Raw genomic sequence first — 15,243 nt, 5'->3', positions numbered from 1 at the left:
GAATCCAGTCCCATCTCTCCTACTGAATGACATTGCTTTTGCAGTTTCTTTCTATCTCTGCTTTACTATGAAGCCTTCTTTGCTGTGCATCACAAATAGCATACAATCATTGTTTCTCTGTGATGCAAAACTCCTTGGAAAAATTATAATTACTCACTGTTTTCGCTTCTCATCCTCCAAGCTCTATTGAATCTCTTTAAATTATCCTCAGCACTCCTCCAGAGCAACTCTTGTCAAAGATCACCAATGACCTTCAAATTATTAAATCCAATGACCAATTTTCAGTTCTCATTGGACACAACTTCTTTTTTTTTTTTTTTAAGAAAAAAGATTATTTATTTATTTATTCATTAGAGACACAGAGAGAAAGAGGCAGAGACATAGGCAGAGAGAGAAGCAGGCTCCATGCAGGAAGCCTGATGTGGAACTCAATCCTGGAACTCCAGGATCAAGCCCTGGGCTGAAGGCAGATGCTTAACTGCTGAGCCACACAGGCGTCCCTGGACATAACTTCTTAGCAGCTTTTGGAACACCTGGTCTCTAACTGCTTCAGAAAACACCTTCTTTACTTGGCTGCTGGGACACTATTCTCTTTTGACTCCCTTACCATCTAACTACCTCATCCTTCTTCATGTCATTTTCTGAGCATCTTCATCTTCCCAAACTCTAAGCATTGGAATGTTCCAGGGCTCAGATAACTCTGAATTCTCTTTTCTATCTGTATTTATTGTTCTAGTTGATCTTATCAGATCCCATGGATTTCATTATTAGCTATGCCATGATATATACAAAATTTATATTTCCAGTTCTAGCTTAAGATTTTACTTCTGCACCTGATCTACAAACTGTCTTATATAGCTAATTCCACATTTTCCCACTTGGGTGCTTAATAGGTATATCTAACATACCAAATAGAAAAGTAAACTCTTAATATTTTCCTCCCCAACTTATTTCTATCATAATCTCCCTATGACAAAAATGGCAACTGCTTTCTATTAGTTATTCAGTCCTCAAAGCTTGGGGGTCATCCTAGACTCCTCTTTTTCTTACATACCATATCCAGTCCTATAGCAAATCTTACAAATTTTATTTTCAAACACATATGCTGAGTCCAATCCTTTTTTGCCACTGTCTCTGCTCCCATGGTATTTCAAATCATCACCATGATAGCCCATGGATTTTTGTAATAACCTCTTACATGTCTCCCTATAACCATTCTTACTCCTTTACAGACTAATTTCCATGTTGTAGCCAAAGATGCCTTTAAAACATAAGACAGATCACACTCCTGTTTCAAATGCTTCAGATATCTTTCCATCTAAGGTATTAAGTTTTCTGGGGGTTCTGGGTGGCTCAGTTCATTGAGTGTTGGACTCCTGATTTTGGCTTAGGTCATGATCTCAGGGTCATGGGATTATGCCCCTTTGGTCTGTGCTCAGTGGGGAGTCTGCTGGAGATTCTCTCCCTCTACCTCTTCAACTCCCTCGGCTCTCTCTCTCTCTCTCAAATAAATAAATAAATTCTTAGAAAAAAAAGTATTAACTTCTCACTGCTCTACATGACTTAATTCTCTACCATCTCCCTACCTCCATCTAATAATACCCCAGACAGTTGCCCACTGTGCTCCAGCCACACTCTTTTTCTTGGGCTTCCTCAACTTCACCAAGAGAGGTCCTTCTAAAAGACTTTGCACATATAGTTCTCTTTGTCAGAGATACTCTTTTCTCAGATTGCCACATGGCTACTTTACTTCATTTAGCTCTCTACTTCAATTTATTATTTTTTTTCTTAAAAAGTTTTTTCTCTTACCACTAAAGCTCTTTATCCTTTTTCTTGCTTTATTTTTGTACTTTATACCACTTATTTGTTTATTGTTGTATGCCCCCCCCCCTTTGCAGGCCTATAAAGTGAGATCTACTCAGACAACCACTTGACTGGTTCTGTTTGATACATTTTACTCTTGAATCCAAAGTACCTGGAACATAGTAGGTGCTCAATAAATATCTGAATGAATTAATAAATAAATGAATATGGAGTTCAGTTTCAGATAATGATTGAAAGTCTCATATCTGGAAATGCTGGGTTTACCTGAACAAAAGAAATCATGTGCATGTGTCCACTGTCTTTACTCACTATCTTCACTACCTATTTTCCAAGCTGTATTGAACTTCTTTAAATTAGTTTCAGCACTGTCCCAAAGCAGCTCTTGTCAAAATCACCAATGACTAAAGTAAGACTCTTGGCATATGAAACAAACTCAGGATAGACTGTAAAATAATAGTAAACCAAGGCTACCAATGTCTTTGCCAACTATCCACAGATCACCAAGATATAGTGGGAGCCAGGTTGGTGCCTGTATGTACTATTAGCCCATATTTCTCTTTCTAGAAAGAGGAAACACATTCACACAAAGCAAATGGAGTGGGGGGAAAAGGGCTGACAATGAGTTATAAATTAAATTAGCGGCATTCTTACTTGTTTATGCTTGTTTAGAGAAAAGATGTTAAGCTGGAGCTAAATAGGATAATTTTAAGTGTTTTTCAAAAATTATTATAAGTCTGGATTTCCCTTATCAGAACTTTTACAGAGATAACACATATGCCTATGATCATCTCCTTTTCTAAATCTAAATCTGGAACATATAATTTGAAAGACACAAATTTACTTATGGGGATAGCTGAACAAAATATAAAAATTAGTACAGGTTTAAACAATGCAGCATATAAAGGTACAGTATATATACATCCTAAATGGCACCAGGTATATTAAGTGGAAGAATGGTTAGAAAAATGAACAAGCAGATACAGTTTAAAAGGAAGATAGGTGGTCCGAAATAAGATGGCTGAAGAACAGAACATGATAAGCAATATATCCAGTTTTGGGGATAGGTTATGATGAAGATAAAAGGTTTGAATCTTGGAGCACACTGGAGTAAATACTCACTACCTCAAACAAATCCTTGTGTGAAGATAGGAATAGAAATAAAGGTTTACCAGAAAAGTTGGACTCCTTCCCCTTATACTCAACTAACTTTAGATTATGCAGTTTTGACACTATGTAAGCTGAAATCAATCAAAGGACTACATTCAACCAATGCCATGTGCACCACTAGAAGATATGTATCTGCCAAACTCAACTTACTGATGCTCAGTAACATGTTCCATCTCATTACCTTCATAGAGTTGTACTCTGTGTGCAATGCTGTGGTTTTTCTGTTCTAAAGCCCCTCTCTCTGTCTGTCTGTCTGTCTCTCTCTCTCTCTCACACACACATGCACACGCACACACACACACAGGAAGTCAACAAAGGAGAATGGAAGTTAGAGGTTGGAAGATAACACAAACCTTAAATGACTTTATAAAGGAATGACCGAATTCTAACTTCAACTGAAAATGAAATAAATAATATTGTAGGATCTTCAAATTTTAAGATTGAAAAGTCCAAATCCTTCATCTAATATATAAATAACTGAGACAAAAGAACTATATATAACTGTCCAATAAGACATAAAAGTCAGTGGAAAAGCTGGGATGAAAATCCAGATTTCATAGCCCTGTGGGATATTCCTTTCATTTCACTAGTTCTTGATCTTGGTGTCTTTATTACTACAGATCATTTTACAAACAAACAAAGTCCCTCTTGATGGACCACTTATCTTAGATAAGTATATATTGATAGGCTTCTTGTTGTTGTGTTTTCAGTACATATCAAAAAAGTTAATTTCGGAATATTTTAAGGACTGAATTCTAGGTATCCTGAAGAGTAACCATTCACTAGGCTTCCTAGAATCTGCACCTACACTGTCCAAGGTTTTTTTTTATATTTAGGTTTGTTTTTATATAAAAATAACAGTTTTCCCTAGATTTTTGCTCTAGGAAAACATGCCATGCTGTGTGGCTTTATGATCTTAAAGGTCACTGAGACAGAAGAAAAGTGAGAAACATGTGTGTTTCAGAATCCTGGCACTTTCTTCAGTGTTGTGGCTTCCAGTGTTATTATTTCCTTAAGGAATGAAAACACCACTTTGATTTGGTAGTGTCTACAATACAATTAAACATCACTGGAGACAATTTTTATCCTTATTTGTATAGAATATGTAATTCTATATATTATAGAGCTTTCCTGATAAATCTTTCCATTACCAATTAGATTGCCACAGTTTTAGAAAAAGCCCTAGTAGGTTTTAAGCTATCTAATTTGTCATTTTTAAAAAAGATTTTATTTATTTATTCATGAGAGGCAGAGACATAGGCAGAGGGAGAAGCAGGCTCCAGGAAACCCGATGTGGGACTCGATCCTGGGACTCCGGGCTCACGCCCGGAGCCAAAGGCAGAGCCACTGAGCCACCTAGGCGTCCCTAATTTGTCATTTTTGAATGAGCCATGTTTCATTTGTGAATCACAGTGAATGATTCTTACAAATTTTATATTATTTCAAATCAGGAGTCCAAGCTCAAAAAAATATAACAAATATAAATGGCTTAAATCTAGACTCATCCTTGTCACTGGTGCAAACAGATTTTAATATAGTTCTTCAGGAAAAATAAAAACCTTTTTGTTAACCAGATGAACATGCATTTAAAAATGATATGCAAAATCCAGGAAGACTTTCAATTTCTTAAAGCCAAGGTCTGTTCCTATTTATTGTTGAATCCAGTGCATTTAAAGTTTGATACACATACAGCATTTACTATATGCTATAAGCTTTAGGTATATTCTACTACATTCAAAAAACAATTCTTTGAAAGTTATACAATTATTATCCTTATTTTATACAAGAGGAACCTGAGGTTTATGGAGATGAATAAATTTACTGGGACATCAATGAACTTAAGTTTCCAGATAAAGAAATTTGGCCCCAGCAACTTATGCCATAAATACATTTTGCAGTATTCTCAAAGATGTTTGTTAAGGTGGAAACGAAAAGGGCCCAGGTCACCTAGAAGACCTTCTGACCACATACCTGTGTCTTTTTTATTTAATAATAAAACTATAATTTATAACTGATTTTAGTATGGGAAGTGAAAAGCAATTACTGTATAGCTGAAGATTCTTCCGCACATGTCAGTTCACCACCTAGGTGCCATTATTACAGCTCATCCTCCAATTCCCTGCATGCAGGGAATTATTTCACATCTGACAGAACTCTTTTGTAGAACCACAGATTTCACCATTATCATGACTTTTCTGATATATTCCATCAGTCTTGTTGCTGAGCCATCACTCATCTTTCTTCCCAGGCTTGATTTTTTTTTTTTTTGCAAGAACACACACACACAGACACACAGACACATACACTTACAAAGCATTTTCTAGACATTTATGTATGTCTTAGAGAAAACTTACAAGAAGGGACAATCTTGACTGAGGATGCTCATTAATTGTTTTCACCAGAGATGAAAGAAATTAGGGGACACATCTTTAGGTGGTAGCAGGAAGGTTTAATTTATAAGGAGATAGGGAAATGGAGTATATTCTCTATAAAAACTTTGAAATGAATGAATAAACCAAGATTAATGAAGAAGTTCCTTGAGATTAGAATCTATCAGTGGTTCTTCAAATTTTCATCCTATGCTACTCACTCTTCACCATCACTACTTGAAGATGTCCATTAATATGAAGCACAAAATTTATTCAAAGTAAGTTTTGGATCTCCATAATCCCTGACCTATAATTTTCGAAAAACCAGAGTAGAGAATTCCTATATTATGTAATTTAGAATATCCGACAGCATTAAATTCCCCAACATAAATGGGAAGATGACTTGGTCAGCCTAAAATTTCCAAAAGACCCAATAAGGTGAAGCAGAGATTAGCCCAAGTAACTTGATGTAATCACACACAGACACATCAGTGAAAAATTAAAACAGATTTCTGCCTGAGAATTCAAGAAATGTACTACCTTGCCCCAAATCGGCAAGAATCCAATTACCACAAGGATGGATAGTTACCCATGGCGAAGAATGGGATTCCCAGCAGGGTGGAGTTGTACTTTCCATCAGTGATGAAGAAGATCCCTGCTGCCGTGACAATGGAGATGCACACCGTGAGCACCCCCAGGAGGCCCAGAAAGGGCTTGCTGCGCAAACAGTCCTTCATGGAGCTGGAGAGGGTGGCTGTGGTCAGGATCAGCACAAGGCTTACCAGGACCTTGCTCCTGGCCAGGATGCTGGTCTTATGAAAGTCTCTCCAGAGGCTAAAAGATGCTAACGAGTAGAGCTGCAGGTCCTGGTGCTCCTCCTGGAGCTTCTTCATGAGCTTACAGAACTCATTCTCCCACTTCTCCCCTATGAGGTCTTGGGTAGCAGAGCCATAGGTTTGGAGGTAGTAGGTGATTTGAATGGCTCTGGCTGACTTGACCCGCTGGTCCTTGCTGTTTGGCACTTCCACTACCCCGCCCAGTTGGTGTCCAATAAAACTGTTCCTCCCATCCTTGAAAATAGAAAGAGGGGAGACTTAAAGTTAGCAGAGGATGCACATTTCAAACAACAGATTCTTACTCTAAGTGAAGGAACACAACAAAGGCAGAGGTAGGCTCTTGCAATTGTGGAAGTGATGTGGGTGGAGTGGCATGTTAGGATTTTATATTCAGCTTTTTGGGGTGTCATGGGATACCATGCAAGATGATCAGGATTAGAAAGATGCAAAGAGTATTATGAAGCTATACAAGACTCACCACATGCATAGGATAATGTACATAAATACTATTTTGATTTATCCCATCCATACTCCATTCCAACCATTTCCTTCTGTAACAGTCTATTATAACTCCTTTATGCAGGATCAAGGTTGATGATTCAGTTTCAGCCAAAAGTGAAGCATGGCATGAGTTAACAGCATTTCAAAAATTAAAATAATAATTCATTTAATAAATATACACTAAACTTTTCAAGGTTAACACACACACCTACACCAACACACAAACACACACACACACACACACATCCATACTCTGGGGGCACAACTGAATATTGCAAAACAAATAGAAGATACTGTTGTTTTGTTTTCTTTTTCCAATTAATATACTAGTGTTGAAAGACTTTGTAAATATGATGTAGCCCTTGTTCACTCATTACAAAGTTCCCTTCAAACACCTGCCTCAGTTCATAGGTTGACCCTTTTCCCACAGAACAGAGTGGATAAACCCCCTAAATGAAACTGATGAGATTTCAGGTAGGATTGTCAAAAGTCATTATGATTTTCAGAATTTCTCATGATGTAGAGCAGACAAGATCATATTAGTAGGACATTTATAAGAGAGGTAATCACTTCTCTTTAAGGTACACGCAAGGTGGACACTGAGTTGCTTAATTCAGAGGAGTAATTTTTAAGCAGTGTGCCTCAAGACTCAGAGGGAAATCCCTGACAGGCATCACCAAATTTTCAACAACTTGGATATTTTCTTTTTGCCACAACTGTCATTCACTTCCATGGCAATGCTTGTCAGCTGTGATACTGAGCCCAATAGCAGGTTGCAAGATGGAGCATAGCATTGAAAATGTGCTGCAGGTACTGGGTGTAATGCAGGCACAAAGGTAAATCTATGCTCTAAGGAGAATTTGCGTTTGCTACATCAACCAAGACTTTTATCTCATGAGGACAGAAAAGTATAGTCAGAGCAGGAAACAGTCCTTTCTAGAAGGGTAGTGCAGAAGGGCAATAAACCCAACAGTCTGGGCAGCCGGGTGGCTCAGTAGTTTAGCGCCGCCTTCAGCCCAGGGCGAGACCTGGAGACCCTGCATGGAGACTGCTTCTCCCTCTGCCTGTGTCTGCCTCTCTCTCTCTCTCTCTCTCTCTCTCTCTCTGTGTGTATCTCATGAATAAATAAATAAAAAATCTTAAATAAAAATCTTTTAATAATAAATAAATAAAAAAAACCAACAGTCTGATAACTCTGGTGATTTTCACAAAACTGCGAGGCACTGTCTACTCAGGCAGACACGTATAACAGTTAATGTGAAGTGGTTTAGTCCAGACACCTGTATCTGAGGTCCTTATTCCTATTTGTATTTTTAACGTATACCAAAGTAACTGTAATACTTGAGAGTGTGTTGCAAACACAAGAAATTTGAGAAATTTACAGAAAGTACAAGTGCTGTTAGTAAGATCATTAATAAAAATTGTGAGGAATAAATTTCATAGTCACTTCACATACCCATTTTCCCCATACATGTTCAATGAAAGCAATTTTTCTATTTAATACAACCTGACCAACTTCTGATGAGTACTATATTTCTAAATAAGAATTTAATTAGGGGTTTCTTCCCTCCTGTACTTGATAAATCTCCCACTTCTAAGGCATCTTTGTAAATTTTCCATCTTCATATGTATATATATATATATATATTCACTATATATAATATATTCCAGATTATATATATTCCAGATTTTATATATATATATATATATATATATATATATATATATATATATATACCAGCTGGAAGTTCCTAGCATCCTGTTTTGAAACCTGTGGGTTTCTCTGATGAGCTGCAAGAGAAAAGGTAGGAGAGCTTTAAAGAAGGAGTGGGAATCCTATCCCAGCACTGAGACTGGAATAAGTGCTCTTTCCACTCTTTAAATAATCTCCACTTTTGCTCCTGAATTAGGCTTGTTTATTTTTGTTTTATGCTTGGTATAATTTTTAGCTCCACCCTTGTGTCTACTTCTTTGAAATCCCGTCTGTGATGTTGACTTGTGCTTTCGATTATTTGAAAGAGAAAGTATTTTAAAAGCTATATTTATTCACTTAAGAATGTGCAGTTCCATCTGTCTTTACTCATTTCTGTCATCAAAAAGATTTCTCAGGGATCTTTAGCAGCAGAACAAAGATTTATGAGTCCCTCAGGCCTTATTTGGAGATTATAGTGGATCAAAGAGGGCACTGATAATGTGTCTGGACAAAAGTCAAAACTCTACAGAAAGCAAAATATAGAGTTTTAAATAACTGATCTTTATTGAGTTTGGCTAACTGCTCACCCTCCTTTTGAAGTTGTCTAATTTCCATTTCTTGCAAAAATTACTTCATAAAAGATATGCTTTAATCTCATTATATTTAAAAACAAATACAAATACAATATTTATAACAAACACAATGAATTTCTCTCTCTTAATCTGCTCTACTCCATGCACCAGAACAAAATAAACAAGGTCTTAAGATATTCTTAGACAGGAAGCTCTGCTGAAATGAAATTTTGTACAAGCCATTGGCCCAGTCATCCTACTCAGTGTAGTCCTGAGAAATATTTGTAAGTAAAATTCTACTATTTTGTAAGAGGTGGGAGAAGAGCTTTATCATTTCATGGGTGCTTCTATGTAGGAGAAACAAAGAATGAATGGAACATGTATTTTAATTATCCTCTGGGCAGAACTTCCCTGGACCTATCAGGAGTCAAGGAGTCACATGACCTGGGTTGCAGCATGCCTGTCACACCAACTGGATCAGGAACCATTGGCTGGTTCATTTCCCTTGTAGGTTTCCATTTTATCATCTTTAAAATGAGCAGATATGAATATACGAGTAAATGTTTACACAATATTGAAGATATTTTTCAGATCTATTATTCTATGAAAATACCACCTATAAAGTTACTCCAAAGAGAGCTGAATGTCAGAAATGATATCATTATAATAGAGCCATGGATGGATTATTTTTATGCCTTAAAAAAATCTTACCAATTGTCAGGTAGGGCATTTTTGTTTAAGAGATGAGCAAACATAGAGGCCCAGAGAGTATAAAACTGTTCGTCAAAGTGATGACCCCAGTGTTCCAATGCAATACTTCTAATTCCAAATCTAAAACTTTCTAGAATCCTATAGGGGTGATTTCAGGAAAGCCATTTTGACTCCTAGTCCCTGTTAACTGCTGTTTATGATTAAAACTTATTTCATGTGTGTAGATCCCCTTTTTCCCAATATTTTACTCTCCACTGAACCAATTACCTACCATTTATATTGATTCAACTTCCTCATTTTCTAGTAAACCCTCCTACACAAATTCTAGTTTCTTTAAGTGCAGAACTCACATTTATGTCCCCATGAAGATAAACCTTAAAAATACAAGATGGTAACACACCACTTCCAATGCTCTCCTGTTTCAGTGTTTCTCTGAATTGAACAGGCATAATTAACGTGAGATGAATTGAAGTTCCGAACTCCTACCCTTGTGCTCACTTTTACTTTTCTTCAGTCTATTTCTCTACCTTAAAGCCATAGCTCACTTGCACAACTCTAAATGAGTTTACACCATTTATACATTTAAAACCTGCTGGCTTCCACTTGCATTAGGAATAACAGAATTCCTTACCAGGGCTGTGAGGCCATGCATGTCCCACTGCTGGCTGAGCCTCAGACCTTGTCTCCCACCACTCTTCTCCCCATGAACTCTGTTCTAGTTATCCCACCTTTCTTCCTACTGCTTGAACACAACAAGTTAATTTTCACCACATAGCCTTTGCAACTGCTACACCCTCTGCCTGGAATGCTTTACTCCATTCTTCCACTGCCAGGGCTATTTTCTCCTGGTGGTCCTATCTTCAAGGAGACCATGTGAACCACATGGTCTAAACTAGACACCTCCTTTCCAGCAATAACTTTATCACATACCCTTATTTTGTCTTCTTCCTATAAAGGACTTCTATCTGAAGCAATCTTATTCATCATTTAATTTCTCCTCCACTAGAATGTGTGCTTGTTGAGAGCTGGTGCCTTTCCTCTCTTACTCATTGATAATCTCCCTGTGCCTAGAATGCAGCCTGCTCTATAATGAACGTTCCATAATATTTAATTCAGCTCACCCTGAAGTGTATAAAACTAGTCATACACTATTTGTTCAGAGACCATTTTGTGAAGAACAGAAAAAGTTAAGGACAGTTCAAAATGAGGACAATAGGGCCTTGGATAAAGAGAGGTATATATAGAAATTAGAGGCTGGTACTGAAAACACCCACACCCACACCCACCCACGCACACACACAAATTTTGACCTTTCTTTTTTTCAGTCTCCTTATTCTAGGGTAACATTTCCCCAAAATACAGTCTCTCTTCCATTTTCACTGTAGACCAAACATGTGGAGTAAGCTTATCAACCGACAGGGGGCCTTAGTGAGTACTTGGAAAACCGGTTTGTAGGTACTGTGGTCTGGGTGCAAAGGACAGCCCAAATGTTCCAGGAACTGAAGGGAACAAGGGAGTTTGAGGCTAGAGAGGAAAGCAGGGCTTTTTCAGTAAGAGCCAGGAAAGCCTTATTAAGGAGCTGGAGTTAATTGTTCTGCAGTAAGAAACCATTGGGTGTTTTAAGCAGGGAATGAATGGCATGCTTTCCTTTTTGGAGTGCTCTCTCACTGCACTGTGGCAGATGATTTTGGGAGTCAGGGTGACTTGAAAGAAAAGAGCTCCATTAGGAAGTCCCTGCAGCATTTCAGGTTCTTGATGCAGCATGAAAAAAAAATGTCAGCTGAGGCCGTCTGTGGTAGGTGACTTGTTCCAAGGTGAATCAATGTATTTACAGGTCACGAGGCTACCTCATGCCCATGAGGCATTGCATCATACTCTCTCTCCAGAAGCAGTAATGCCAGAAAAAAAAATCTTGGGTTCTTTAGGTCTCATTTCATTTACGGTTACTACTTTGTAGCTCTTAAAAATTACTACCCAATCCGAAGCTCTGCAGTGGAAAAGGAAATTAAAACTCTCAGAGACAAGATCAAAGAATAAATTCTTCAAGAGATAGGAGAGGAAAGAGACATTAATGTCATAAACCATTGTGCAGAGAAAAAGAATGTTCAATGATGCTTTGAAATTATAGGGGAGTAAGTGTCATATCTGCTCAATATATATGCTAGGTTGCTATTAAGATACTTTCTGTGATTGCAAGATAATTTAGCTGCAGAGCTTCCGTCCAAGACAATTTTATTTCAGATTTCACTGATTTTCGATGAGGTAGACACTGCAAGGATATTGGAAACTTTAGATTGTCAGGCTTCCTTTATTGCTGAAAAGAAAATCTTCCTATGTATAGTCGGCAGTGACATTTCTAAAGGAATGGTAAGGTTTGTTGTTGTTGTTGTTTTGTTTGCTTAAATAAGATTTTCCCTCCTGTTTATTTCTTAATTTATATCTCCTTGTTTTATTCTCAACTCCAAATATTGCAGGATAAACTACGATTAAATGAAATTCATCAGCTATCTTGAATTTCCTCACCAGAGCTTCATGTTTAACAAGTAAGTAAAGAGAAAGCAGGTTCCTACAAGGTATTTAGTTAAAGAAAAAACTTATTTTAAAAATGAAGCCTTTAAAAAAAATAAATAAAATAAAAATGAAGCCTTTAAAGCATTAACATGCCCCAATAAGGAATAATTTACATCTGTGTCGCATTACTCAGCTATAAGAGTACAGTGGTGTGTTTTTATTATTTTTTTTTCAAATAGGAGGGTTAAAAAAATAAGGTTCGTATTGTTGAAATGAAATACAAACTTTAGCCAACCGAAATATAAAATAAGTTTAACAAGGCACTCCAGTGTATCACTTTCTAATATGTGGGGCAGACACAGTTGTAAGACTTAATAATTTTCTTATTGCATTATCCAATGTAACTCTTCTAGACAGTCTATGAGAGAATGCAATGCTGGAGTAGTCTCACGTCACTAAGGATGATCCAGGCACCCAGGGAGAGGACATAATGGTGTGCTATGAGTTGCATAGCTAATCACTTATTCCTCGTTCTGACATCAATGGGCATGTTCTTAACTGCACTGGAATAATTTATGAATACATTTGATTCAAAGGAAGTATAATACAGCAGATATGTACAAAGACTCAAGAGTCCAGCTGCCTCACTTAGAGACCTGGTGTCAACATGGACAAGGTGTGGAGCTGTCTGGATGTCAGTCTCATTACTGGTTAAACTAAGAATCATAACGCATTATGAGGATCAAGTGTGCTAATGTATAGTAAGCATTTAGAACAGTGCTTAGGAAGGGTTAGGCATTATTCTTGTTAATATGTCACAAATCAAATATTTGAATGATACTGTTTATTCACTTATCATCTAATATTATTCTACACTTCCAAGCAAATATCTGTAATGAGAGATATTACAGATCTGCAGGGGACAGAATCCAGGTATCTGACTCCACTTTCCAGTTCGGCTACTACACAGCAAGGTGACGAGGCATGCTGCTTGACTTTTATGGATACCAACTCTAACTCAAAAATAAAAGGCTTGGCATATTTTTTTCTAGAGGTTTCATTAGCTCTGTATTTAATGATTCATCTGTGGTAAAGTCATTAGACACTCCAAAGTAGGCTAGAGAAATCTACCCTAAGGGAAAAGGCAATAAGAAGGAAGAAGATGACCCATGTTCATTTCCATAGAAACAAGAAGCTTTTTATCTTCTTTAAAATCTGGACCCAGTAGCTTGTCTCTCTCTCTTTGAATAACTTCCAGAAAGGAATCTTCTCAAATGCAAAAAGATCAAGAATTTGCCCAATTTTACCTAGGATAAATACATTTAATTTCTCCTTTACCTATACCTAATTTTTATACGAATTAATTTTAAAAGTGTGGAAGTAGAATGAACAACTACATGAAATGTGAGGCATATAGCAATAACTTTTTGTTTTTCTGTAATTCATATTAGTGACTCTGCCAAAAATTTCAATTGAAAGCAATATTACTATTTTAAGTGAGTCTTTCACAAAGGGATCAAATAACTATTCACAGGCAAGTGTTCCATATCAAAGGATATTTAACTTTGATGCTGTTCTCCATAAAGAAGGCTGGCCATCACTCATATGGGAGCATTTGTGGAATGCACAAAGGCCCTAAGCACAGTGCCCTCTTCAGGAAAGGGATTGTAAGTCCTGTCATTACCGTCTTTCCTATGAGCAAGAAACTCCAGAATACACCCTAGCTTATAGCCACATCCTATTATTAAAAGTGTGACACCTGAGCCATTAGCACCTCTGAGTGGAAAATATATCAGACTAACAAACTGCAGAGGCAAATTTAGAGTAGAGCTCAATCTTTTGATTGAGAAATCAAAATAGGAAAGAAGAAGGATCAAAAGCATAGGTATTGCAGATAACTATATGGGGGCTGCACTGCAGGGTGGTAAAATCTTGGCATGCTGGAAGACGTGACATATAGATGGAAAGAGTCAAGAAAGACAGAGTCATTCATTCTTCAATTCTGTTATGACATGCTTTGTGTCAGCCAGATATTGAGGTTAGAATGGTGAACAGCTACAGTTCTTATAGTGGGTGATGAGGGAAAATATGTAAGCAGAAAGGCATTTGAAAATATATATGTATTAAGGGAGTAGTGAGAAGTAATCATCTAGCCTAGCAGGAACTAAGAAGACTTTCCTAAAAGGGGGGCATTTTAGCTGAGATCTGAAGCATGAGTAAAAATTACACAGGTAAGATGGGGTATTGGTTGGTAGACATGGGGAAGGATGATCTAGGCAGAGGGGACAGCATGTGCAAAGGTCTAGCAAGGAGGATATGCATGTTGTGTTCCTGGGACTTTGAGAATGACTGTAATATTCTCAAATATGGGCGTGGGGAGGGGTGATGCAGAGATGAGTGCTGGAATTGAAAACAGAAATTTGCTTATTCCAAAGCCCTCTTTGACTGCATTGTGAAAAAAGAAATGAACTTTAGGTGTGCCTTGGAAGGGAGAGACACTAGAGAGGAGGCACTGAATGGTTTTCTTGCCTTCCTTATAACTTTATTTAAGCCAAGACCTACTTGATTGTATAAGCATCCATTTTTTAAAAGACTTTATGGAATTCACACTATTCTGAAAAATAAATTTTCCCCATACCTAAGCCTTTTTCCAAAGAACAATTTCTTCTGAGTGCTAGAGATTCTTGGAGAAAAGCTTCCTTCCTAGAGGGGCAGAAGTTGCTAAAAGTGATTTACTTAATTCTAATGATTCCCATAAATCTAATAAATCCAAACAATACTTGTGTTGAGTGTCTGGGAAGGCAAATCACTAGTGTATATGTAGAAAACAAGATAAGGACAAATAGAACAAAAAGAAAAAAATCTCTTCCTTGGAAGAGTTTGTACTTTTGTTATAGAAACAAAGCCTGTTAGATGGTGAGAAAATAAAGTGGCATAGAGTATTGCAACTCTGAAGACATTGCTGAAGAATGCAGATAACTGCTGAGGGTTGCAAAATTATATACATACAGCATGATCTCAACTATGTAAAAATAAATATGCATGTATAAATATTCAAA

General features: G+C 37.2%; 1 protein-coding gene and 1 long non-coding RNA gene across 4 annotated transcripts in view; one reads left to right on the top strand and one right to left on the bottom strand.

Moving 5' to 3' along the window:
* Positions 1 to 15,243, top strand: part of LOC144317412 (uncharacterized) — a 58,041-nt gene that overhangs the window by 29,889 nt on the left and 12,909 nt on the right. The window contains exons 4-5 of one of the 2 annotated variants that reach the window (XR_013383413.1): positions 12,148 to 12,216; positions 13,068 to 13,216. This is a non-coding gene — a long non-coding RNA (uncharacterized LOC144317412). Of the gene's footprint in view, positions 1 to 12,147; positions 12,217 to 13,067; positions 13,217 to 15,243 lie in introns of those variants that run through there. The other variant, XR_013383412.1, reaches the window with a different exon arrangement.
* LOC144317411 (patched domain-containing protein 4-like) overlaps positions 5,229 to 15,243 on the bottom strand; it is a 54,150-nt gene continuing 44,135 nt past the window's right edge. For both annotated transcript variants that reach the window (XM_077903730.1, XM_077903731.1), the window contains exon 2: positions 5,229 to 6,430. In XM_077903730.1, coding sequence (XP_077759856.1) covers positions 5,927 to 6,430 — 504 coding nt within the window. In that variant the 3' untranslated portion in view covers positions 5,229 to 5,926. The remainder of the gene's footprint in view (positions 6,431 to 15,243) is intronic.

Source organism: Canis aureus, chromosome 7, assembly GCF_053574225.1.
Source record: "Canis aureus isolate CA01 chromosome 7, VMU_Caureus_v.1.0, whole genome shotgun sequence".
NCBI lineage: Eukaryota > Metazoa > Chordata > Mammalia > Carnivora > Canidae > Canis > Canis aureus.
This window is presented reverse-complemented; position numbering and strand designations above follow the sequence as displayed.